Consider the following 26,078-nt stretch of genomic DNA (forward strand, 5'->3'; position numbering starts at 1 on the left):
CCGCGCCCCCGCCCGCCCCCGACCCCCGCCCGCCCCCGCGCCCCGCCGGTGCCATGGGGAGCCGCTGAGCCCGGGGCCCGCTTCGCTCCGCCGGCTGCCCCGCTCGCTCCTCAGCCGCCGGCAGGGGGGAGCCCGGGGGGGGGCGGCGGCCAGCGGGCGCGGGGGGCGGGCGGGGGGCGAGGCGCGATCCCGGAGCGGCAAGTGAGCGAAGAGGAGCCGGCGGGCGGCGGCGGGAGCGCGGGGACTTCGGGCCGCCGCGCAGTGTGAGTCCCGCTGCCCTCATCCCCACACACCCGGGGCCGGGGCCGCTGCGGCCCCGCGGGGCGGGCGGAGTTGGCGGCGGGTCCGGCGGGGGGTGGGCGGAGGGGCGGGGGCAGCGCTCCCCGGGCGGCGGGACTGGCCGCCCAGGCGCCGCTCCCGGTTACTTTTCTTTTGTTGCCGCCGTGACCCGGGGGCGGCTTTTCCTGCGCGCCGGGCAGCTGCTTCCTTCCCCGCGGGGCGGCTGCCGGCGCACCCGGCCACGGCCCGGCCCCAGGCGGGGGCGGCGCTGCCTGCGGTACCGGGTCCCCGGACGGGGCTGTCGGGGCCGGGGGGGGGGTGGGGAACACACACAGCCCCGGCCAAAAGTTGCCGCCGCCCGGCGGGGAAGAGGGGGCTAGGCCCGCGGGGAACTTGGTGCGCGCCGCCGCCTCCCCGCCCGTCCCGTCCCGGGGGGCGCCGGGCTGTCCCTGCCCGGCAGCGGGCAGCTGGCCCGCCCCCCTTGGGACACGCGTGAGTGTCACAGGGGGGGCCGGCGGGGCTCGGGGCTCCCGCTCGGGCGGGGTGGCCACTCGCAGCCTGCGGGGCCGGGGACCCGCGTCCCGGGGTCGCTGCGGTCACAGAGATGGCCAGCGCCGGCCCCCGCGGGGCGAGAGCGGTGCGGGAGTCGAGCCGAGCGCTCGCAGTAGAGCCCCGGCCGGGGGAGCTGCTCCGCGGCTCCGAAGGAGCCCGAGTTGGTGCTCGGTGTCACTTGCGCTGTCTTAAACGCTGGAACTGCAAGGACCGGCTGCGAAGCGGGGAGCCGTGAGGTGATAAATGGGTCCGGTTAATTTCTGCTTGTAACCCCAGGACTCGGTAAAACCGAGCCGGTGTGGATTTCTGGGGTAACCCCGTGGCTGGGGTACGCTGTCAGCACATAAAGCGGTCCTCCAACTTAAGGCAGAAGTGTTGCTATGCTGCACATACAGCAGAGCCCCATATGTTTAGGATTTTCTTTTTTTTTTTTTTCCTCCCTGTTAGAAAGTTTGAAAAAAAGAGACTTTGAAGTATTTTGTTTATACTAACAGAAGAGAAAAGTTCTCCTAAGAAAAAGCTGGTGGCAGGAGTGTAGAGGAGTAGCATATGGCATTAAAAGGAGCACAGCTGGAGGTAGCATTTCCATCTGAACATGATGTCAGAGCAGCTGACAGCCTGCCATCCCTCAGCCTTTTATTCTAACACACAGACAGGGAGTTAGTGTGTGCAGATCTGTGTGTGGAGAAGGTATCTCATTCCTCTCTAACATCATCTCCACTTTGCATCTGTCTCTCCTAGTCTGCTTTTTTTCCACCGATCTAACAGACCTGGAGCCAGCAAGACTCAGAGGAAAGGACTTAATCAGGTTTATGTGTACTAAAGGTAGGAGTAGCAATAGATTAGATACAGCATATTTCTGTTTTGGTGTGTTGTTTATTGAATTTCAGAAAAAAAATCACATTACTTTTCTAACCAAGTTTAGAGGTAATATATGAAATTGAGTGTTAAATAGATAAGTGGACTTAGTCAAAAGGCTTGGGCTACAGTTGCATAGTACCAGTTCTTGGGCACATTGTTAGCATTAACTTTAATACATATTGTGAGAATGTCTTGGTTTGGAAAAAGGAGAGAGCAAGTTCATTCTTCATTTCTAGGACCAAAACTGCAGTGGATTTAGTGGCAAGCCTAAAGAGAGTTCTGCTTTATGCTCTTGTCTTGCATCTTTTAGATGACTTTGCGGGGGGTTTAGGGAAATATACGAAAGTGTGCTTTTTTAGAAAAGGACCGTTCTGGCTAAAATCTGTTTGTGGGCAAGTCTTTCATTAAACTTCACGGTTAAATATCCAGCAGCTCAGAAACACAGTAGCATACAGCTGTAGTGCTTCTGAAAGATAGAAATCAGTTATGTGTTTAAAAACTTTTGTACCCAGGAGAATGGCTTGACTGGTTTCCTCTTTTCTTTCTTGCATGTAGCATTTGAAATCTTTTATTTAGTGTAACAATAATTATTTGAAGGAGTTTTTGTATTTGCGACTAATTTAGAACTTGTAGATTTGAGCTGCCTGAATTGGCCAGACAGCTGTAATCGCACTCCTCTATTCTTAATCTCTTTATCTGGGCAGCAGCTGCCATATGGCCACAGTCAGCTGGATCAGATGTTTATAAGCTTCCTTCTTCGTCCCTCTCTGTCCTTTCAGCCTCCTAATTTGATCACAGCTACCTTGTGAGCTGCCCTCCAATCTTTATTTTTAGCCCTCTTAAGGATTAGGATTGATGTTGGCTGTGGGGCACTTAAAGTGATTGTATTGTAAATCTTCGTGCTTTACTCTAGCAATGGTATTTTACAGAATATAGTAGGGGTCGTGTTGTAAGTTTTAGTACATCTTGGTTTGTGAGGGATGGGGGTTTTTCAGTAATATCTGCCAGCCTAAGAGTCACGATCTGCTTAGATGATTTGGGAGACCATTGCTATCAATCACAGAAGAATAGATTAAGACAGGTTTTTAAGAGATTTTACTTTTCATTTGAATTTTGACTTCTCTACTTCTTTTTTAAGTTTATTTTTTCTTTATCATCAAGGAAGGCAAATAGAAAGACACTTGGGTAAGAATAGTACTTGGGATACTGATTTTAGACCTGCACACATGCACACACGCTCACGTTGAATGACTTTTTTTTTTTCTTTGAGCTTGGTACTGCGAACTGCCTGGTGTGGGAGGGGAAGGAAATTTCTGTCCTTCTGCACAGGGAAGTGGTGTTCGTTGGCGTTTTGGTTGTTAGCTTTCCTTTGTGTATTCTGCATGTTGGCAAAAAATGTTCATGTTATATTGTACAGTATGGAAAAGGTCTAAAGCCTTAAAAAAACTGTACTTACTACAAGAAGAAAACAATGCAAACTAAATTTCTAAAAACTTTTATTTTTACTGTTGATATAAGTTGACACATGTAAATAATTTTTCTAGCTTATGAATGTTAGACCATCAGATTTGGGTATATTAGCATTTCTTCATGTATGAACCTCTCCTCTTACTACAGTTTGACTTTAAAAAGAAGGTAGATTATCTGATTTTTTTTTTTTTCTTCCGCTTCTGTGATCTCTTAAACTTAGTGTTCAAAAAAAAATTTTTTTGGGGTCTGCCCTCCTATGGATGCAATCTGGAAGAAGTTCCCTAAAAAAAACCCCACAAAACTGTTGAACAGATTTTATGAACAGCAGTGATACTTAAAAAAAAAATTACAGATGTACCTTTGCGCTTAATAGACTGGCTTATTTACCACAGAAGGGAAATCATAACTGTGGTGGTAAGTCGGGGAAAGAGTTGCCATCGTACATGCATGTTAAGTAATCTTTGCGTGGTGTCAGTACCAGAATTTCGGCAATATAAATACGGGATTTTAGAGTGGAATTACTTGGATTCGTAAGTTCTGTGATTCCAACCTACATTTAATTTTTAAAAATCTTGTTGCTTATAGGTTATGAAGACAGTATGGAGTTTCCTGACCACAGTAGACATTTGCTGCAGTGTCTGAGTGAGCAGAGACATCAGGGTTTTCTTTGTGATTGCACTGTTCTGGTAGGAGATGCCCAGTTCCGAGCGCACAGAGCTGTTCTGGCTTCATGCAGCATGTATTTCCACCTCTTTTACAAGGACCAGCTGGACAAAAGGGACATTGTTCATCTGAACAGCGACATTGTTACAGCCCCAGCTTTCGCTCTCCTGCTTGAATTCATGTACGAAGGAAAGCTCCAGTTCAAAGACTTGCCCATTGAAGACGTGCTAGCAGCTGCCAGTTATCTCCACATGTATGACATTGTCAAAGTCTGCAAAAAGAAGCTGAAAGAGAAAGCAACCACGGAGGCAGACAGTACAAAAAAGGAGGAAGATGCCTCAAGTTGTTCAGACAAAGTGGAGAGCCTCTCCGACGGCAGCAGCCACATGCCAGGAGACTTGCCCAGCGATGAAGACGACGGAGAAGATGAAAAATTGAACATCCTGCCTAGCAAAAGGGACTTGGCGGCTGAGCCTGGGAACATGTGGATGAGATTGCCCTCAGACTCAGCAGGCATTCCCCAGACTGGCGGAGAGGCAGAGACGCACACAGCAGCAGCTGGAAAAACAGTAGCCAGCCCCTGCAGCTCAACAGAGTCTTTGTCCCAGAGGTCTGTCACCTCCGTGAGGGATTCAGCAGATGTTGACTGCGTGCTGGACCTGTCTGTCAAGTCCAGCCTTTCAGGAGTTGAAAATTTGAACAGTTCTTATTTCTCTTCACAGGACATGCTTAGAAGCAGCCTGGTTCAGGTGAAGGTGGAGAAAGAGGCTTCCTGTGATGAGAGTGATGTTGGCACTAATGACTATGATATGGAACATAGCACTGTGAAAGAAAGTGTGAGCACTAATAACAGGGTACAGTATGAGCCGGCCCACCTGGCTCCAATGAGGGAAGATTCGGTCTTGAGGGAGCTAGATAGAGAGGACAAGGCAAGCGATGATGAAATGATAACTCCAGAGAATGAGAGAGTCCAGGTGGAAGGAAACATGGACAGCAGCTTGCTCCCTTATGTGTCAAACATACTTAGCCCCGCTGGCCAAATTTTCATGTGTCCTCTCTGCAACAAGGTCTTTCCTAGCCCCCACATCCTGCAAATTCATTTAAGCACGCACTTTCGAGAGCAGGACGGGATCCGCAGCAAGCCTGCTACTGATGTCAATGTCCCAACCTGCTCGCTGTGTGGTAAGACTTTTTCTTGCATGTACACCTTGAAACGTCATGAGAGGACTCATTCAGGTGAAAAGCCCTACACTTGCACCCAGTGTGGAAAGAGCTTCCAGTACTCCCACAACCTGAGCCGCCACGCAGTGGTTCACACGCGGGAGAAGCCTCATGCTTGTAAGTGGTGTGAACGCAGGTTCACACAGTCTGGAGACCTTTACAGACACATTCGGAAGTTTCACTGTGAGTTGGTGAACTCATTGTCTGTCAAAAGTGAAGCACTGAGCTTACCTACTGTCAGAGACTGGACCTTAGAAGATAGCTCACAAGAACTTTGGAAATAAAATTTTTATATATATAAATAATATATATATAAATCTATATAGTTGTGGTACAGTCTAAAAGCAATCTTGTTTCCTTGAACTGAAAGTTTGGCTATTAGCTTGTTTTTGCACTTTAAGGCAGCATGAATATTTCACTAATTTAGCACTCCGATAAAAATGAACTGTAGAGGTAATCCGACAAAGTAACTAACTGCGAAGCGTATTTTTCCCCCTTTTCGGAATAGAAGCCAGCGGATACTTTACTTCTAAGGAATCTCCAATTCAAAAAATTTGGATGTGGCTTTATTCTCCCTAAAACACTGCGTTCTTTTAAGCTCTTGATCTTTTTCCCTCTTAAAATCTGAATGTAGAAATCCTCTCTCAATTTTGTCAGTTCCTTTACATTTCTATAATTGCATGAGTCCTTTCTAGCTGTTGGAAACCTGAATGCTTTTAGACCCAAATGGAAAATTTCTGAAATGCTGGATTATCTATTTTTAAACAAGCGGTTGACTTAAAACTTATTATGGCAACTTCTGGATTTCTGACAGTTCCCACTGGAAAAAAAAAAAAAAACACAAAAAAAACCAACACAAAAAACATAAAGCAAAAACCCTGAGAGTACACTGGGATCACTGGGACTCTGTCTTACGTGAAGGTTTGCTTGGGATGAAAAAGGATATTGCAGCTTCAGCAGTGATGAACTGTGTGTTTAAAAAATGTGAATTACTGTTATTGTATACTGTAATTGATTACATGGGCCGGGGGGAGGTATCAAAGAACTTGGCAGGTTGTGTTGATGCTCTTAGTTGAGTCTTGAAAAGTAAATATTAACGCTACAGAAATGCATGATTTTCAGTATATTTTTGTCTTTGTTTGCATTGTATAACTTTAACGAGTGAGTTGAAAATTATTTAATTTCCTTAGGAAAAAACCCGACACCGTTGAAAATGCCAGTGTTACGAAGAAGAGAAATGCACTGTTTTTATTTTATCTAATTTAAATTTATTTTCCCACTGTCTTTAAGTTGAGAAGAACTTAAGCTACGAGTCGCCGATTTAGCTATGTTCACAAGGAAAAAAAATTGAATGTTTACAACCAGGCTTCGAGATTTGCATGTGCGGTGTGCATTTACTAACCCCAGACCCCTTCTAATTGCACAGACCCCACGCCAGCTCCAACTGAGGTGCGTCCATTTCCCCAGATGAGCATTTGTAGGATTCCTGCTGCACCACTCCACCACAATAGGTCGTTCTTTTTTTTTTTTTTCCCCCCGCGTTGAAAAGGGCCTGGGGATGAAAAAAAAAAAAAAAAAAAAGGCAAAAAAAGCCCCAGGCTGAAAGGCCTGGGCAGGCCTGAGTGACAGGGGGGGCCGGGGGGGCCGGGGAAGGACTATGCGTATCCAAGCAGCAGAGACTGCAGCCTGACGTGTGGTTTTAATGACCAACACGCAGGTCAAAAGCATTTTGCACAGTGTTTGTTTTCCTGTCTTGCACTTACAAATAAGGTCTATGGGAGTAGCATGGAAAACGTTTGCTGTTTTTTCCTTTTTTTTTTCTTTTTTTTTTTTCTCTCTGCTTTTGTTTAAAATTTGATCGCCTTAACTACTGTAAACATAGCCTATTTTTGTGCTTAAGATACTGAATGGAAAACTCCATTGTGTATTGCTGGACTGTTTTGGAAATATTTGGTCAAATGTGTGTTAATTTGGCTGTAATGGCATTTAAAACAAAAAAAAAGCTGTGAAAATGGCCTTGGAGCGTTATCTTTAGTTACTTGAATAGTTTCTAGGTTTTAAAACTACATTCTTTTCTTAAGTTAGAGAAGACAATCAGTGTCTGAGGAAAATGGACTTTCTCTTGGATTTTTTTGTGGTCCTCGTGAGTGATTGCTTTTTTCCTTTCCTTAGTTTCACATTCTTCTTTTGTTCTAAAACTTAGACTGACATCTAGCTTTGACAATCATAGTATGTTTTATTTTCCTGAGGAGGGAATAACTTATAATGCTGTTTAGTTTTGTACTATTGGTGTGTTGGTGAATTTTTAAACTGTGTGCTAACTGCAATAAATTATATGAACTGAGAAATCAATTCCCTTGTCTTTTTTCCCTCTTTTAAATTATAGTTATGGAGTATTTTTTATAATGTGTAACTTTATTACTTTTGTACAGACTTCTATTGCTAACTGTGTATGGAATATGTTTTCAGTATGCTTTTGAGCACTTTGTTGCTAACGTACATATTTACATCTCACTTAACATTTAAAAAAATTAAATGCTTGTGTTTTGAAAGCGTTTCTCTGTGTGTAGCTCTCGATCATTCTGTAGAGGTGATTTTTTTATAATTTTTTTTTTTTCTTCCCCAAAGACTTTTGCAGAAGCAATCTATTCCATTCCAGAAATTTTGCTACCATGCAAACATCTATCTATGCAGGCACACAATTCCTTTTCTGGGCTTAATTTCACTCCAAGGAGCTCTCTTGGGCTCACTCTTGTATATATTGGTCTCTACCAGAACAGTAGAGCAAAAGGCAACAACTTAATCTGAAGCATTGTCCAGGTACTGACTGACCGTCAATGTTACAGTAGGCAGTCAAAATGTCCAAACCACCGGTAACACTTTAAAACTGTCTGGACTACAGATAAAAATTGAAATAATCCTAAATCCTTTGGAGGATTACTTTTACAGACTAAATGTTTCTTTAAAAAAAATTAAATGAAGCTCAGTGAAACCTTTGAAAAAGACCTGGTTTAGATGCTTGTTGCAGGATATACCCAGAATTCTTGTTTGAGGCCGCTTCATCCTAGGAATGAGACCAGCACTGCAGAGCCCAATGGGAATACAAAAGTAGAGCTAAATTAGAAGGCTGGAACAGAGACAGCAGGACCAACCTGAAGGAGGGAAAATAATTTAAACATTTCATTACATTTGTCATCTGTGTAGGTACAACTGAAGTTGTGCAGTGATCAAGTGAATCTCGGTGCCTAAGCTATTCTGCTGTCTTCCTACATCAACGGTAATTTGTATGTACGCAAAACGATCTTTTTCACTGTTTTATTATTCATAACAATTTTCAATCGTCCTTTGCTGTGTTTGGGGTGTGGATTTTTTTTGAGTTATTACAGATATTCTGAAAACATTTCCTTTTGTCAGTGTTAGCATCTTCAACTGCATAGAATTCTCTTGTTCTAGGAGCAGACCTTTTCTGTAGGCTTTCATATGGTAGAATATTATGGGTAGTTAAGACAGTTTAAAGTGTCGTCAAGACTGAAAGACAACTAATATTGCAGCGCTGAAATCCATGCAGCTGATGAGCTTTGGCTGTAGCTCCAGGCAGATTCACCATTTGTTCTTCAACATTAAGATTTTCAAGGGTTGTAGATTCCCAAATAAAACTCAACTTAGAAGTAGTCCTTCTTCAGAAGGGAACAGAAAACATAACTTAGCCATCAATGACAAAATAGTTCAAAATATTCTTTGTACTTTGGAGTTTATCTAGACATGATTTATATGTGTGCAGCACAGGCTTGTGGCTGTCAAAGTGTTTCTTAAATGAAAAGATGAAACATACTCCTGTGTGTTGCTTCTCTCCATAAGGTTTAATGTACAGACATATCTAAATAGCTGTAACTTTTTCCTTTTTTTTTTTTTTTAATACAGTCCCTCGATAATGAAGCATGAGTGAGCATTTTATTCGGCTTGAGGATACTGTGGTAACAAAATCCTCACTGTCTGTGTTGCCATGATGGTTGAAGGCAAGGTGCGGGAATGGAAACTGTGCGCTTTAAACTTCACGGGTTCAGACGACTTTCTCTGACCGGTGATAGTTGTCAGTTTTTAACTGTGAGTACTTCTAGCCCAAGACTCACAGGGAACATGCTAAATATATAATTTGGCAATTTTTTTTAACCACTGCCTGTGACAGCTTAATATTCTCTTAATTTTGTGTTTTCTCTAAACTCAAGCTTAGAGGTTTGGTGTAACAGAGACTTTTGAATCAGGCACAGCATTCTACAGATCACCTACTTATTGAGATATTTGTGTGGTTTAGGTGCAATTTGAAGAAATTGGTAAGAGTTTAAAACAAAACTTTCTGGCCAAGGAAGGGAAGGGATCCTCATTGTTTCTCCTGCTCTCCTGCCTTAGGGTAAAAGCAAGTGCTAAACAATCCCATGTACTTCTGTTGAACCTGAATGAAACCAGTATATTCCCTCAAAACTTGCATCGCCTTGTTGGAAACCTCAATAAAATTTTAAAACTAATTTGCAGAGATGCAGATTCCCCTTTGCCCCTGTGCTACCCCACCCCAGCAGCTGTGCTGGCTCACCTGCTCGGGCAGGGCACCACTGTTTTCTCTCCCTGCGGCAGCATAACTCTGTTTTCCTTCTACAGATAATGGATCAAGTGATTTGTTGGAGGTGGACTGACTGCCTCCGCCCGCAATTAAATCTACAATAATCAAATGTTTTAACTTTTTAATGGATTCCTAATATACAACTTTGAAACTACAACCTACTCAGAAATGAAACCCTGAGCCCTCTGTTTTATGACCAGCAATGCTGCAGTGATTTCTGGCTGAGGCAAACTGGGAAGGGGAGAAAATTACCTGCTCCCTCCCCTCACTTTGAAGCAACGCAAATTCCTTTAGAATGAAGGTGTAATGTGTTTCAACCATGCAAAAATACCCTAAAATTACAAAACTGATTCTAAAATGTTATGTAGTTCTCCGTGGCCAGGTTCTCAAACTTATGTGTTATTAACACTATTTGTTCACGTGATTTCTAAACTGAAATATATCCGCAAAGATGGTCTTTTATTAAAGAAATCTAACCAAAGCATTAAGGTTTTTTTACTGGCATGGTAAATGTGAATTTTAACAGAACTGCCTTTTATTTTTTTTTAAAAAACATGCACCAATCTCCGGGGCTGTTTCAAAATATTCTAGGTCAGGAGTCTTTGTGAAATTTTTGTTGTCTTCATTCATATTTTAATTGTGTCATTAAATGTAGTGAGTTTGGTAGTAAAAAGTATTTTCTAGATGGTAAGAGAGGAGTTATTTGTACAAATGCTTTTGGACAGAAGATGGAAATGTTCCCTTTTGCCGGCAAATGTGGACAGACAGGAAGAAGAGTCCTGCTCCTTAAAACATACAGTCAGCAGTTCCTACTGGTGTGATAAAATTCAACTAAATCTGTTAATGGGTCTTAGTGATGAGAGATTATGTCCTTTTTGGAAAGATTATCCATTTTATTACCATAGGCTAAAAAAGAAGCATTACTTTTAACCAACTGTCAAATTGAAATGCTCTTGGTGCAAACAACCTGCAGCTCACCCAGCTCCGCCGTAGCAAGAGAGGGGTGAGCCTTCTGCGTGGCCAGGCAGCAGGAAAGCCAAAGGTGGTACAGGCTGAACTCTGACAGTGATGGCAAATGCTGCAGATGTTTCCAGTGGTAGAGATTGTTGAAAAAAAAAAAAAAAAAAAGGCAAAACATATTTTTGTTTTTAGGAATAATCCATGTTTGAGGTGGAATATTTCTCTTACATTGGTGCTTCTTCGTTAGTTAATTTTTTGGACCAACAGAACTTTTTAAAGTCATCTGCTTATAATCTTCAGGTTAATTTTGCTTTAATTTAGTATCTTGCTTTCATGCTTTTTTTCCTTAGAAGACAGTCGCTCCACTATACACTGTTGTCTTCATACAGAACGTACACAGTTCATTCTCGGTAACTCCTTCACATCAGCCATTTGTAGCAGGGGGGCACAAGTCCTCAACCCTGTGCAAAACACTCCCCTTGCTGGGACAGACTTCATGCCTCTCCTGTACTGTGGCTGTTACCATGGGGCCAAATTTTCTTTCTTTTTGAGACTTTACAACCTGGCTTTAACATGCTTTTGCTTGGGGCTGCAAGGAGAGAAGGTATGCAGTCTAGCCTTGGAACTGAAATTAACATGCAGTTGGGTATTTTTGGGATTGCAGGAAACAAGTAAATGATTGAATGCAAAATACAGCTGGTGAATATTTTTTAGGACATTTTAATGTGCACCGTTTTGGTATTTCTTAAACTCAGGGTTGTGCTTTAAAATTCATATTGTGTATGAACATATGTGTGTGCATGTGAGAAAGTAATTAAAAATAACTTGCTAATTTTTATTTAGGTGTGCATCGAAATCACAGCCTCAGTGATTCCTTAAAGATCTTTAAAAGACGTGTTTAGCGTTCATGTGTAGCAGCCAGTGTGATGTGGTGTTGTGCAACCTATTGCTTGTGATTCCTGCAGTTATCAGCGCTAATCTGAGCACCAAGAAGGATTTTTTATGCCACGTCCAGAATATGCCAGATAGGGATTTACACAGCACATCCTCAGCCATAACAACCCAGTCCAGGAAACCCAGCTTTAAATTAGTAAAATATTTAGAGAGCAAGTTACATGTACATCATGACTTCCGAAAGGATTTAAGTGGTAAAGCAATATGTTACTGCCTCAGTACTACAGGAGGTATATTAAAAGGCTTAACTGTCTCAAAACAACTCTATGGCATGGTATACGCTGTATCTGGATGTAAATCTAGATAGGGATTTAAATATTTCTTTCACAACCTTCCCAAAATACAGTTTGGTTAAGTCTTATTTACATCTATTAAGAAAATAAAAATTACTCTCAATGCTATATTTTATGCTTTTGTCAAATTGTCTTCAATTTTAGCATTAAAGCTACTTTTTATAAACTTTTGGATGTGTTCCCAATATACATCTTACAATTTTTTTTACAATTTTAAAAATGTACTTTATCTATAAATAAAACCCCTTGAAACTGATAGAGGTTTATCATACAAGATATAATTTATTTTCAACTACATTTGCCACGTATTCACACTTAGTGAGGATTCGTGTTGAGATAATTTTGGAAATTCATACCAAGATAAAAAATATAGTTAAAATCTTAATGAAACATATCCTGTCTTCATATGATATAGCTACCAGGTCTTAATTTTCTGTAGCTTACTCTCTCTTTTTAAAGTAGTTTGACTGGCACCATCTATCCAGAATATGATTTCTGTTCGTAGATGATTTTCAGGCTTAAATATATGACAGCTTGAAAACACTGTAAATACCAGTATTTCATTATTCTCAAATGACTGAGTAATTTTTAAGAAAGATCTGTGTCTTAACAAACTAACCCTTAATTTTTGAAGAGTTGTACATCTCTGTATTAATTATGAGGATGTAATTTAATGGACATGTGAATGTTGGGCTCCCTGTTGACAGAGAGACCAATTTACCTGTCCAAGTGTTGGATAACTCATAGCAACATACTTCTGAGGTTTCCCAAGGATGCTACTCAAAACTTGAAAGGAAAAGCTCCTGAAGCACGAGAGGAACACAAAATTGTGTTTTTTCCAATTCAGTATGATAAACATAAATTATTTCTTTTTCATTAATGATTGGAAAAGTCTCACAAAGAGAAAACTTCCAAAAAAGTGAGGAAAAAAAAAGTGGTATATAGCAGTACTTGACTTAGGAAATTTGTTATTCTTAGGCTAAATCTGGATCAAGAAACCCATGAATTTTAAAATCTCAGTTAGGAAACCTTTCATGCCCTTAGCCAGTAGTTAAAAATGAGAGATTAAGCTTTTTTCCTTCCTTTTTTTTTTTTTTTAATGTGCTCTTTTATTTTCTCGAATATATAACATGAAGTTTGCAGCATGAAGGAAAAGGTGGAATTTCTGCTGAGCAGAGAAAATACAGCAGAGCCATATTCACCTTCCAGCCTGGGGGTGTTGTGTCGGGGTGAGGGCACAAGGCAAACACTGGGGCTGTCAGGCAGTTCCCAACTCTCACCAGCGAGCCTGCTGGAGGTCAGCTTCTTGTGGCAAACTGTACCTTCATTCCCCAAACACCAGCAGGTCTGTAGGCATGCTTCTGCCAGAGGGATTGAAAATGCCTGAAGTGTTGCTTCCAGAAAGATGTTGGATAACGTGGATTCAAACAAGGCATTAAAACAACTGTGTTCGCCCTTTCTCAGCAGAGGATGGACATGGAAGTGTTCACTGCCTGCCCTGCACCAATGGACGTGCAATTCACAGAAGTACTTGGCGGTATAAGCTGATTTTAAAATGCTCTGAACTAACAATGCTCCGGGATGCTCTGGACCTGGATACCTGAGTGCTGTGTTGCAATGCTATTTTAAAAAAAAAAAGTATGATAAACGTAAGGGTCTGATCTCTCAGTCCTTCTTCGTGGAATACAAGCCTCAGGGTGAGCAGAGATGTTAATTTTTGGGACCTACCTGACATGAGCTACATATGAGTCACTTTCAAGACAGTGAGTAGATGACTAGCACTCATCCTAATGTTAGCCTACTATTTTAGGTTGGCACTCCAGATTCAGGGCTCCCCCACATGAAAGCACAACCATTTAGCATGTTGGGATTTTTTTTAACAAGAGCCTTTGATAGGTCCTACAGTCGTTCGTGGCTGAGCCAGATTCTTTCAGTCCAACACTGCCTGTACTTATGGCAGGCAAAATTTTGCTTTTGGGAATACCCACCTCCTCTGGGTAGCTATTGTTACTTCCCGAATAGGGTAGGAATATGCCTGGAGCAGAAAAAAATTATTTACAAAGACATCAGTTTAGCATGTATTGCTAAAAATTATTATTGATGCTCACCTTTTGAAACAATCTTATCTCCTTTTATTTAGAAGAAGGAGAAGGAGCCTGTGCTTTGGACTGTGGTGAGAAGACAGGCAACATCTGTAAAGAATGGCTTTTTCTTTTTTTTTAGAAGAGGGATAAGCACATTGTTAAAAGAATGAAGGAAATTACAGAAAAATGAAGTTTAAGGGAAAGCACATGTTGAAAGACAGAGCACATTAATCACGCTATGGGAATGGGAGGTATAAAGTCTCTTTTCTACACCACTTTGATTCTTAGTAAGGACAAAAGCCTTATGAGGTTTTTTCCTTTTTTTTCATGCTGACTTTTAGGAAGGAAGCAATATACCATGGCAAGGTTGGGAGCCTCACTCCTGGTGCAGTCCTGGAGGATGAAACATTTTTAACTCATCTCAAAGCCGCCTTCTTTTTTTTATTTTGAACAAAGACAGGAAAGTCTCCTCCTCATAACTTTACAGATGTCAGAATTACAATTTTCAAGCCCACACTTGAAGTCTCATTGTTGGGTCAGTGCAAGACCCCATCCATGAAGCAGAGGTCTGTGGCTTTCTCCTGCCCTCCTACTGAATGATGCATTGGGGATGGGGAGTCCATGGCCAACACTGCTTGGTAAAATGATGCAGCTCGTTCAAATCCAGTGAACTTATTGAAGAAGTATGAAGATTTGATATTTCAGAGTGTTTTCATCACATCTTTTGTGCTACCTCTCCAGCCCCTTTGTACACCATGTTTGCTGCCTGATGTTAGGCTTGGCTCCACGCCTTTCTGCTGTCAGCAGATCCAATCTGAACGCATTTTCCCAGAGTTATTTGTTGCTAAGAGAAAACAATTTTCAAGTCCTCTGGAGAACACCGGAGGAGTATGGTTAAATAAAAGTTCATCCCTGGGTTCTGGGCAGAAATTAAGCTAATTATGGAAGTGTTCGTTTCATCACAAATCCTTCCGAGGTGCTTGCTGGTCTTTAGTGGGCACTTGCTGAAAATGCTGGTTTGTATCTATACTGTTTATTTAGAAAACTAAGAAAGGGCTAGTGACTTCAGCTGTAGCATTTTCCCAGGTTATGTGGATACTCCTGCAACTGACCTGTTTCCTTCCTACATCCCCAGCCTCATTTTCCCTGAACCATTTGCCATCCCAGGCACATGCCACAAAGGAGGCTTTCGCCCGTTTTGCTGAGTGGAAGTGGGCTGTGAATTTCAGCAGTCGGCACTGTGGCTGTGAGCACACAGCCTGGTGCCTGTCAAGCATCTTGTTAGCACAGCATCCACAAGACAAATACTCTGAGAAGTACAGCTGGGGGGTTGAAAATCACTGCAAAATCTCCCCCCCATTTTCAAATGTGGTTCTTCTACTTGACTGATGGAGGGTGGTGAGGAGAATGAGGGAACAGAGAGGTGAGTTTGCTGCTAAAATTGGGGTTCACTTTCATCACAGCCCTATGGAAAGCCTTACTGCTTCCTGAGCCTGCAGCAGCCACACAGGACAGGGGTCAGCATGGCCAGACGAGTCAGGACAGAGGCTGGTGACAACTCCATGGTTCTGTTCCTCTCCTCATGGGAAAGGAGAGGGAAGTGCTCCTGGCCCCACAGGGTGGCAGCAATGCAGGGAGGTCCCTTCATCGCTACCTTTCCCAGCCCTTTGGTGAAGGATGGGGATGCTGCGGCAGCAGTGCTGGGTGGTTTGGCCCTCAGTGCAACTGGGCTTTCCCATACTGTAGCCACAGGGTGCATTTCTCTGGGCCGTGTGCTGCTTCCGCACAAAGGCTCCCCCTCCACGGCCAGCTCCAAACTCCAGATTCTACCCTACACCTTGGGCAGAGAGAGAGACACAGCAGCTCTCATCTTTTTGGGGTTTGGGACATACTCTAGTATTTTGGAAGCTCTTGCCTTATGATGGTCTCAGAGCAATTTCAGTCTGTAGCTGTCCATCTTTCTGGGGCCTCGGCTTGGGCACATTTGTGAGGCAACCAACACAACAAAAACATCCGAGTGCGATCTATTTTTTCCTTCTCCTTTGTTGCTTAATGGATGACTCAACTTTCTTTTGTGACTGGATAGCTTTAATTTATAGTTTTTAGGCGAACGATCATTCCTCTCATTATTTTGGGTTAAATATTCTTATTTGTTGATTATTTAATAGTTTGTTTGGATAAAGACGGGGGAAAAAAAAAACCAGCTTGGTGCCATAGACTGAGTCCAAAAGAAATTAACTGCTCTGCTGCACATATTGGAGCAGGGAGTTTGCAGAGAATGCAGCTCCGCTAATGGACTGGCAAACTGATAAAGGCTTTAAAGATTCCATATAACCCCACGCTGCCTCGTTTTATTAATTAACTCTCCTTGCTTTGTAGCAAGGTTGTCCTGGCTATGGAATAAATGAGTGAAAGGACTGGCCAGTATACATTAAACATGATTTTATGCTTAGCCTTGTGGAGGATTAGGGTTTGCAAGGATTTTGGGGTGGTTTTTTTCCCAAATATCCTTCCTCTCCGGAGGTTTTTCTCTGGGCTGGAGGGGGGAATAAGGTGAGGGATTGCACCTGTGGCCCCTCAATGCCATCCCACAGACAGTGGCAAAGGTGGGGCCTGGGGGGCACTGGAACATTAGAACTCTCACGCCCATGGGTCTACACATAATCCACCGGCAGAGGGAAAAAGGGGGGGCTGGGGTACCGGCAAGGTGATTGTAGTTATTCCAGTAAGGGGAGGGGAAGGAACCACAAAAAACAAGGCACCGCTTGCAGCAGCGGTGAACGATCGTTCTCAAACAACGATTGACTCTTCAGTTCGGCGTCCTGGAGAACAGGCGCTGTTTTGATGGACTGCTTTATTTAATCACTGTTTAACTGGAGAACGGCTCCGCTAAGGCATTAAATATTTCCATCAAATAAAGGTCATTGTGATTTAAGTTTTTAAATGATTCACTAAATATTAAAGCTGGTTTTTCTTTTGCTGCATTAATTTTCTAATATTCCCTCTGTATGTTTTCTTTTATAGAACATTCAGGTTATTGTAAAACCTGTCAATAAAAAAGGGGCAAGAGTTGAGACAAAAAACATTATTTATTCATCTAAACTACTGTGATTCATGGGACAAAGTTCATTGATGCATCACACCATCCACTCTCTGTCTGGACCAACGCAGGGGTTTTTTGTGAGATTTTTTTATGGTGTGTTTTTTTTTTTCTAAAACATTACTTCTTGGCAAACTAGATATGCAAATGCCAGAATACACTAAAACCACATTTAATTGGACCCACTTGCCAACTTCTTGAACACAGCTTGGATTATTTCACTGGAGGCTGCTTCTGTTAAAAGATGGGGGAGGAGGAAGTGGCATATTGACAGGGCTTCAGATAAATTTTTTTCTACTAGAAGTACAACGATGCCATGAGCCAAGTTTGGAAGTATTTTACTATGTTTAATAATAATTATTATTAAAGGATATTGTAAACATATGCATTTAAGTGGAATGTAATGGGAATACAATCATGTCACTGTTTTAGCTTTGGATTAATTTTCAACATTTTTATTGAGGGGTATCTGACTCCTGCAGTAACTGGAACCCACGCGGTGCTGTGAAATGCTACTTTAGGGAGCAGACACATATTCTTTTCCCTAGCTAAATGAGCTGATTAACAATACCCATTCCTCTAGAAGATCTGTGAAATTTTCATCTCTCACTAACAACCAATTAAATATAAACCATATAATGGGATTAAAATTACAAAGTTTATGGAGTTCCCAGAAATTTCAAGTATATGTATGGATGCATATGTTAATACTTCAGTATTTTAAAGAGAAACAGAAATTATAAAAAATTATTGCCCATTAACACTGATGCTGCGAAAAGCTAATAGAAGGGGGTTACGGGCTCTTTCCAGAGCCCCTTTTGTACACTGATGGCTGCTTGCAAATGTGGGTAAATTGAGAGGCACTAGACAGCCAATTTGCTGATGCTAGTGGCAGCCAGGAGCCTGGATAAGGCTAGGCACAAATGCTTTTGGGGGGCTCAGTGCAAACTTTGCCTTTGCTATGTATTGCCCCCAGGTGATGGGAGTGGCCCTGGGATGCTGCAGCCACCCTGCTCACAGCAATTTGATGGATGCCCTTTTGGCCCAGGGACTGATTCCGCCTGATGCACCCGGGCATGAAAGAAGCTTTGTTTCCACCTTTATCCCTACAGGAAGAAAAGCCTCCGTACAGGCAGGCTGCGCCCCTGCCTGCCGTGGTGGCTGGGCAGGAATGCTGTCAGCCTCCCTTGTGCCTGAATCCTCACGGTGACGGCAAACCTCCCAGATTTTCCCAGCCCGTGAACTATCGCGTCGCCTGGCTCACGGCGATCGGGAGCCACGGCTGCTCCCCTCCGGCGGAGGGCCCTATCCCACCGGGACAGGACATGTGGCCAGGCCCTGGCACGACACCAGGGGCTGAATGAACAGGAGGAGCGGGAGCCGAAGCAAACAAACAAACGTTTTTTGGTGTGTGCAAGTTGTCAGAGATGTTGGTTTTCAGTGTCAGCCTCAGTTTTTTCTGCAACCGCCTCCCAGTCGAAGGTTTTGTGCTTCTTTTTATTCCCATTTGCGATTTGGGGCAGCAGATTGGATGTGGCGGGGTGAGGTGAGGACAGGAGCAGAGCAGTCCTTGCAGCACGGCACAGGCAGCCATCGGGGGGGGGGGGGGGGCCCCCCCACCCCCCCCCATCTCCGTTAGCAAGCAGTACCTCTCCAAGCAAGGCTCGCTCCTGAGGTTAAAACGTGGTTTTACTGTCTACAAGGGTTTGGGAAAAAAAAATTAATCTCACATAATAGTGGCACTGCAATTAGGGAAGAGGCATTACTTTAGATAATGAACATCTTTTCAAGGTACTTATGCAATCTGAAAAATCATAGCTGGGCTGGTTGTTCTTTAATCTTACCATCTACCCAAAGCAAATTTGTGGAAGACGGGGTTTATTGTCATTAAAGGAATTCTTTCAGCTATCAGAGGAGAGAACAGTTTCTTTGTCATTAGCAAAATCCCTGGCTTTCCTTCAGCACGTAAACAGTTTACACGATGCAGTTTTAAAATGTGCTTGTCTGTAAGCCTTCGCAGGAGCCTGAATTGTGAACATTTCAGCGTTTGGATGTAAAATCTGGGATCTCGATTTAGCCTTCTGTAAATGCAAGGATGAAGGGCAAAGCACAGATCTGGGCATGAATTTTTAAATTAAGGGTATTCAGTTTCACAGTTTTAGGATGGCACCTATATGCAGTCGACAACCAAGATGTCTGAGCAGCTCACAGTCTGGAGTTTATTCTTAAATAGTCTGTGAGGCCTGGAGTGCCTATTGTCCCTCGTACATAAGGTTCGGAGATGCATTGGCCCAGGCTACGCCAGCAAAACTTCTCCATGCAAACCTGGCAAGCAACAGCAGTAGAAAAGCTTTGAAATAGTTTGTGTGCCTCATCACGATACCTGTGCTGATGGAAGCATACTGGGGGCTGCATTTGGAGGGGTAAAACTTTCCTTCTGTGTGTTAGGTCATTACACTTGGGGAGCAGGTTTTCTTTAAAGGAAGTCCGAGGAAAAGTTGTCGCTGCATTGGACTGTAATTGTTTTTCAGTGGTGGAACTGTCCTGGCAAGCCCTTTCTGGGGCATTCAGAGCCAAAGAGATCAAGTGACTATTCCAAGCCTTGTGGGAAGCCGGTGCCAGAAAAGAGATTGCAGCACAGTCCCTTGTGTTTCCTCTTGGTGTCCCGAGCACTGAACCATTCCCTCTCTAGTCCTAACCCTGTTTAAAAACAGCAAAGGGATGGTGTTGAACCAGAGCTTTCTGTCAGAGCTCAGCGATCAACCCCTCAGAAAAGAGATCAAAACCTTTCAATACCGTACAAATCAGTTGCCTGAATATAAAGATGAACATAAGCCAGTGACTGTGGCAATCTGTGGCCAGGAAAAGTGAATGCAATGTATTTTAATTAATAGAGAATTCTTCTTTCCGGAAGAGCAAATGAGTTTTTACAATGGGGCTGGTGGACTGGTGTGTGAGGAAGATGGAGGTAATCAGTATGAGTAGGGTGCAGGGCCAAGACAAGTGGGAAATAAATCCACTGGTGTGTGAAATGTAAAAGGAGCCAACAGGTAGAGGCTCTGAAGGGGATGAAATGATACAAGGGACTTTTTACATTCAGGCTGCATAAAAGTCAGGGTGGGTTACACTGCAGAGTACATGGAGGACTAGGACATGGGAAACCTAGGTTTGGATAGTTTTTGTCTTATGCTGATCTGAACATTGGGGTCACAGGAAACAGAGAGTGATGAATGTGCAACCTCGGTGAAGGGAGGCACATTCTAACCCCTCGTGGTTAACGATAGAAGTAAAGGGAGATTGATATCTGACCACGGCACCACAGTGTGTGCGGACCCAGGCAAAGCTACACTCACAGCAGTTCAACTTTTTCGGCTGTATGTAGCTCTGAAATGTGTCAGGCTTAGCAATAGCAGTTTTTCAGCTGAGGATGTATGTGTTGTTTCTTTCTGGCCCAGACATGCAGACCTGCAGTAAATCCTGTGGGACAGGAGGTGCCCTCCCTGGTCCAGAGGGGGAACGGCTATCCCAGCGGCCCTGCAGAGGCTGAGCCTGAGCCCACAGCAGGACCCAGGCCACAGCTGTCCTCCCTGCTGGCAACTTTTTCTGCAGACCCACACTGACTCTACAGCATGAATGGCCCTACAGCACTGGTCAGTGATTAAGTTGCTGTGACCGGCCAAGTGGGGGAGGCTGATGTGCTACCACAGAGTCAGAGATCACAGAAGGCTTGAAGTTGGAAGGGGCAGGGCCACCTAGAGCATGCTGCCCAGGACCAGGTCCAGGCAGCTTTTGGGTATCTCCAGTTGCAAACACCAAGCAAGACAGATGCCATTTTGCCTGGCCAGTTTTCCACAGAGAGTTGAGTTTGTGCATAGGACCAGAGATGCCATAACTCCACCTGCACTGAACATCAAGTTTAGTGGAAGCCCAGTAGCAGCAGGGACAACCCAGCTGCCTACCTCAGCATCTCCCGTGCTACCTAGTGAGGGGCTGTCAATAGCTCTTCTAACACTGCAAGGCAACTGCTTTGCACTGCAGAAGTGTGACATCTGAAGTGGCTTTGGAAACATCTGAAGGCAGAGCAGCTCTCATGTATGAAGGTGGTATTTTGGAAAGGGCAGTGGCCAGTTTGTCTGCTTTTAAATGAACTGTGATCCAGGGAAATAGCAAAATGTTTCTAAGCTGCAAACACATCAGTGTTTATCTGATTTATAAAGAGCTGAACAAAGTTGCTGTTGATAATAATCTTGAATTTGAACCAAATGTGAAAGCTTGAGGTCAAATCTGACTTGAAAGCAATACTAGCAGTCTCTGATTAAGAGGTGGTCAGATAGCATTTGATAAGTCAAAATCTGATCCAGATTTTCAAAAATGCAGGCAGATTTCAAAGGCTGGGTCATTGCAGAACATGAGATTTCTGTGACTCAGCATGTTACATGGTCTGATGTATTGAGACTCAAACAAATGTTAGACATATGGAAAGACCTCTATATATAATGAGAGATGTGAAAAACAGAATGACTGTTTAATTTAGAAATAGGATAAGGAAGAAGGGCACATTAGAGGTATATAAGGCAGTGAATAGCACAGCAGAGATAAGCCTGTGCTTCTGTTCACTCTCTGCAAGACTGTAATTTCTATTTACTGACACATGATTAGCACTAGAAAATTTTCTCCAAGCATGGGTAATATACCATTGGATCTCTGTGCCACAAGGTACCTGTCCTTGGAAGAGCATATAAAGAATCTAGAAAAAAATACATATTTATATGGAAAATAAACTATAAATCATGCTTTAGGAAGCAAGCCAACTAAAGGTTGGGTAAAAGTGTCCCCAGTGTTTCCCAAACTGTCCAAACGGGATTCTCATACCTTGTTGTCAAGGACCTGTGGCTGTTGGCAAGAGCAGCAGCTGAGACAGGTCATTGATCTGCCCTGTGGTCTGAAAAATTATTGGTTTTTTCAGTAGTGACTGCATCCAAGATGTCCTTCTGCACCTGGAAAGAGCCACTCCAAATATGGCCCAAGAGAGCTGGAGATGCAAATCCCAGGGCCCCAGCAAACACAAAATGATCAGTGGAACAACCCTCCTGCCCTGGAGATTGCATTTGGTGTGGCTTGAAAACGGACTATGGACAGCCCATGCCAAGTGTATGCTGGCACTTAAATTGGTGGCCACTCTACCACACTTCCCATGTCTGCTTTGGCTAGTGACCTGTGTCTGACTGCAGCATGGTGGCACTGGCTGAGGGGCCGGGCAGGTAGGGTGGGGCTCACCCACAAGCTTTGCATCTCCGTGGGGTTTGGTTGATGCTACTGCAATTCATAGCATCCTTCACAAGGCTGGTAAGGACTAGCGCTCTCACTCACAAGTGGGAATGCAATCAGCCTCCTCCTTGCTGGAAGGGAACTGTGCTAGGAACCAGGTTGGCTCCATGAGACTACTTTTCTGGGAGAAAAAGCAATGTGGCAAGAAATGTACATGCTCAGACCAAATGGCAGCAAACTTATGGTAAAGCTCCTACACATAATCTATATTCTAATTAATACTCTGCATCATCTAATCAACACAAATCTTCTGGCATGCACAGTCCAGTTTGCAAACTATTCAGCAGAGAGGCTTTTCTAGCCTCTCCATAAAACAGAGTAATTAAGCAAAGCTGCTGGAGGGGCTTCCCTCCATAGCTTCTGGAATACTGGGAAGGGGGAACAGCACTTGAAAAAAAAAGGCAACCTCTGGCAACCTCCCTTAGCCCTGGAAGGCTCTCTGGAACAGAAAGGGATAAAAAATTGCCTTCCTTTGCTGCTGCTGTTGAGCTGGTCTCGCTCCCATTGTCGCGGTGCCAGTGCCGAAAGCCCATCCTGCTTCCCTCGCTCTAAGTGTACTGTCCGTCCTAGAGCAGATGCAAAGGAGGCAGTGGGACCGCTCAACTTCAGAGCCTCTCCAGCAGCCTCCGAAGTAGAAGAGCACAGCTCTCCTCACAATATGCTGTGGGGGAGGAGGAAGGAAGGACTTTGGCCCTGTTTGCTTGTGCTAATTGATGGCTTCTGTTGCAGCTATTCACACTTTTAAAAGATGGTAACAAGTCTACTGATTTAGAAGCAAAGAATAAAAACCCAACAGCCTCAGGAGTGTGTTTGGCGCAGACAAAGCTGCATTGAAGAGCATTTAGCAGAAGCGCAGCAAGGGGCTGGGCAGAAGAAACTACCCACCTGCAAACGCTGAGCTCTGCACAGATGCACAAAAATGCTAAAATATGCCGTTTTGTTGGGATACACAAGGATAACCTCCTCTGCAGCTTGCAAGTCAGGGCTCAGCCCTGCCACTGGCCTGCTCTGTGTTCCACCTCCCTGCCTCACCTTGCTCAGCTGTGGTGGCTTCTGCCTCCTTTATAAAGCACATTCTATGACTCTGACTTTAGTTCTCTCCAGGTGGGAAATATCTTTCTTCATGTAGCCTTCTCTCTGTGTGCTGGGTCTCCTGTTTGAAGAAAGGTTCTGCATTCCCGCTCTCCTACCTTTTTTGTTTCAGGCAGGCATTGTCTTCTCCTGCTGGGAGAGCACTGTACCTAGCTTAGCAGTTTACATGGTAAGTCTATATTGCAAGTTGGAGGTGTGATCACAACATGCTTGGGTGAAACCCTGCTTGCTTTAATTTAGCGAGCTGAGATATTAATTTCAGAGGAAGAGGCAGCAGTTATGCACTTTGGAGCCTATGGTCTGGGTGGGCTTGCCGAGCCTGCAGTGTTTCAGCTTCTCTGGCATCAGTTCCCAGGCAGCTAGACGGAGCGAGCTGGGATGTGTGAATAAGCAGCACAGCAAGAGACAACTGTGCTGAGCAGAGGGAGCTGGGCTCCAGCCACACACCACAGGCTGAGTGGGGCGAAGCCTGGGCATTTAACAAAGCCCTGCCACTCTCTTCTCCTTCCTGGGGACCCTCTAAATGCAGCTCCCTACCCAGCAACTCCATAATTCTCCTTTAAGGAAGGCAGACCTGAATCTCACAGGGAATTTATCTCTGCCAGAGAGACCCCTGGCAGCTGCCGAGGTGAGTCAGCTGCTGCTGGCTGCTCAGCGGGTGCCTCTGCAGTGGCCGGGGAGGGGGAGAGGCTATGTCCTCTCACCCTGCTTCCCTTTCCTCAGTCTTCAGCAACATCTGCACAGTGGCCTTTGCTTACTTTTGCAGCCCTCTGCATACTCCTTGTGATTCACATCTGGGTGCATTCAGCCTGGTAATTTCTTATTCTGAGAAGGTCACCCGAAATATGTATTTAACAGAAGCGTTCTCTATTTTTAACATAGAGAAACTTCATAAAAACTCAGAAGACTAAAGCAAAATAATAAATGAGATATTTAGTCATAGGTCTCCATCACATTCACATTATAAAGAGTTCAGAAATTATTTCCGCTTGTGAGATAAGATTTAACTGTAAATCATGGGAAATGGTGAGATATATATTGTCTGGAGCAGGGCGGTAAACATATTTCTGGGTCTGAAGGGAGAACATAAAGCAAAATGTGTGTCGTAGCCAGAGTGGACCCTGAGCACATTTAAACCAAACTGCATGTCAGCCCAGGTAGTGGCTGCTATTCTCTAGAGCAGAACCATCAGTGTTCTACTGAAGGCTCTTTCTTCTTAGCTACACCGAGGGGCACCTTTCTGCTGCAATTTCGTGGTACCCAAGGCTTTGTTACTGCTTTCTTCCCATGAAGCTGCTTTTATTCCAACTTAAGCAGCATGAAACCAGCTCACAACTTAAATGGCAAATGCACGGCAGTAACTTCTCTAGCTGCAGAAGGTGATATAGACAAATCTGTTGCTGATACCAGCAAGTACTGAGCCGAGCCCCTGCTTTTCATTTGGAGTGCATTGCTGTGTCTCCTCTGACATGTTTCTTCATAGCACTGAAAAAGAGGCACTTGGAGAAACAGCTTTTCCACTCAGAGAAAGCTTTGACTCCAGGGTTGTAACTTGAGTGCTGTAGTAAGTAATCAGCAGAAATCAAAGCGTTTACGTGTTTTTCCAACGCAGAAAGAGGAAAGATCAATCTATTTTAAATAGTGGAATCTGATTTTTCAGTTGGCTAACCTGTTAGCTTGCTCCTGTAGGATGAAGCCTATGTAGGGCAAACACTTGGATTTATTGTCGATTTATTTGTGGGTTTCAGCCATTCAGTCGAATCAGTACTGCTGGTGGAGTGGCCAGTAGTCCTCCTGTGTGTGCTTCTCTTGTTGACTGCCCACCCCGAGACTTAGCTACTGTCCTTCAACAAACAGTGATGTGGTTGTGTCTTCTCTGTGTGATGCCAGAGAAAGGGAGCAGTCTGCTTCAGTTGGTACCCTTCTTACCCAGTGAATAAAACAGGGAGGAAACAGCAGCACCGTCGAAAGAGGGGCAGCCCCAGCCTGAGAGCAAGCAGCTTTCCTGGTGCTGAAAACAAATATGATGAGGAGAAGAGAAAGAAGCTGTTGGGCTGTGCCTCGCCAGAGAGAGTTGAGGGTCTGCCTGGTTGAAAGCTTTACAGGTGATAAGAAATAGACACTTTTTAGACCTTTACCCTACTTTTCCAGGGTAGTTTGCTGGTCTCCTCATGCTGCTTCATGCTGCAGTTTTCTTGAGAGTTCACATATATAATGTTTCACAACTGAAATATTATATTGTAACTTAGGGCAATTTTAAACTTAGTGTTTACAATACAATACAATACAACTGTTTTCCAGCATTTGGGAGATTTGAAGACTGGAGTGGCTCTAACCTCACCATGTCCACCTGAACATCCAAGCAGTGCTGCAGAACTGCATCCCCCTTTGCCGCCCTCCTGCCTCTCCTCTCCCGGGCTTACCCGGCTCCAGACAACATTGCCTTGAGATGCACATAATTTTTTCACTAACTGGAAATAGGAATCTTACTCTATCCATTAGTTACTGTATATGCAGTTTGTATATATAATATTTATATTTTTCCCCAAAGTTGTGAAATATATAAAATATAATTCCTCTAGCTGAGAGCTCATCATTCCCATGAC

At 43.8% G+C, this 26,078-nt stretch overlaps 1 protein-coding gene across 4 annotated transcripts; it reads left to right on the forward strand.

Moving 5' to 3' along the window:
- Nucleotides 1-53: 53 nt before the first annotated feature.
- On the forward strand, nt 54-7,398 carry ZBTB18 (zinc finger and BTB domain containing 18). 4 transcript variants are annotated; one of them, XM_027657333.1, is made up of 3 exons: nt 54-263; nt 1,573-1,656; nt 3,748-5,330. In XM_027657333.1, the coding sequence occupies exons 2-3, from the start codon at nt 1,644-1,646 to the stop codon at nt 5,328-5,330; spliced, it is 1,596 nt and encodes a 531-aa protein (XP_027513134.1). In that variant the 5' UTR covers nt 54-263; nt 1,573-1,643. The 4 variants fall into 4 exon arrangements, with proteins under 4 accessions (XP_027513134.1, XP_027513137.1, XP_027513135.1 ...); XM_027657334.1 differs by lacking the exon at nt 54-263 and adding an exon at nt 940-1,067; XM_027657336.1 differs by lacking the exon at nt 1,573-1,656 and having other exon boundaries at nt 3,748-7,398.
- Nucleotides 7,399-26,078: the final 18,680 nt, after the last annotated feature.

This window comes from Corapipo altera, unplaced genomic scaffold (genome assembly GCF_003945725.1).
Source record: "Corapipo altera isolate COAL_440 unplaced genomic scaffold, ASM394572v1 2c, whole genome shotgun sequence".
Classification (NCBI taxonomy): domain Eukaryota; kingdom Metazoa; phylum Chordata; class Aves; order Passeriformes; family Pipridae; genus Corapipo; species Corapipo altera.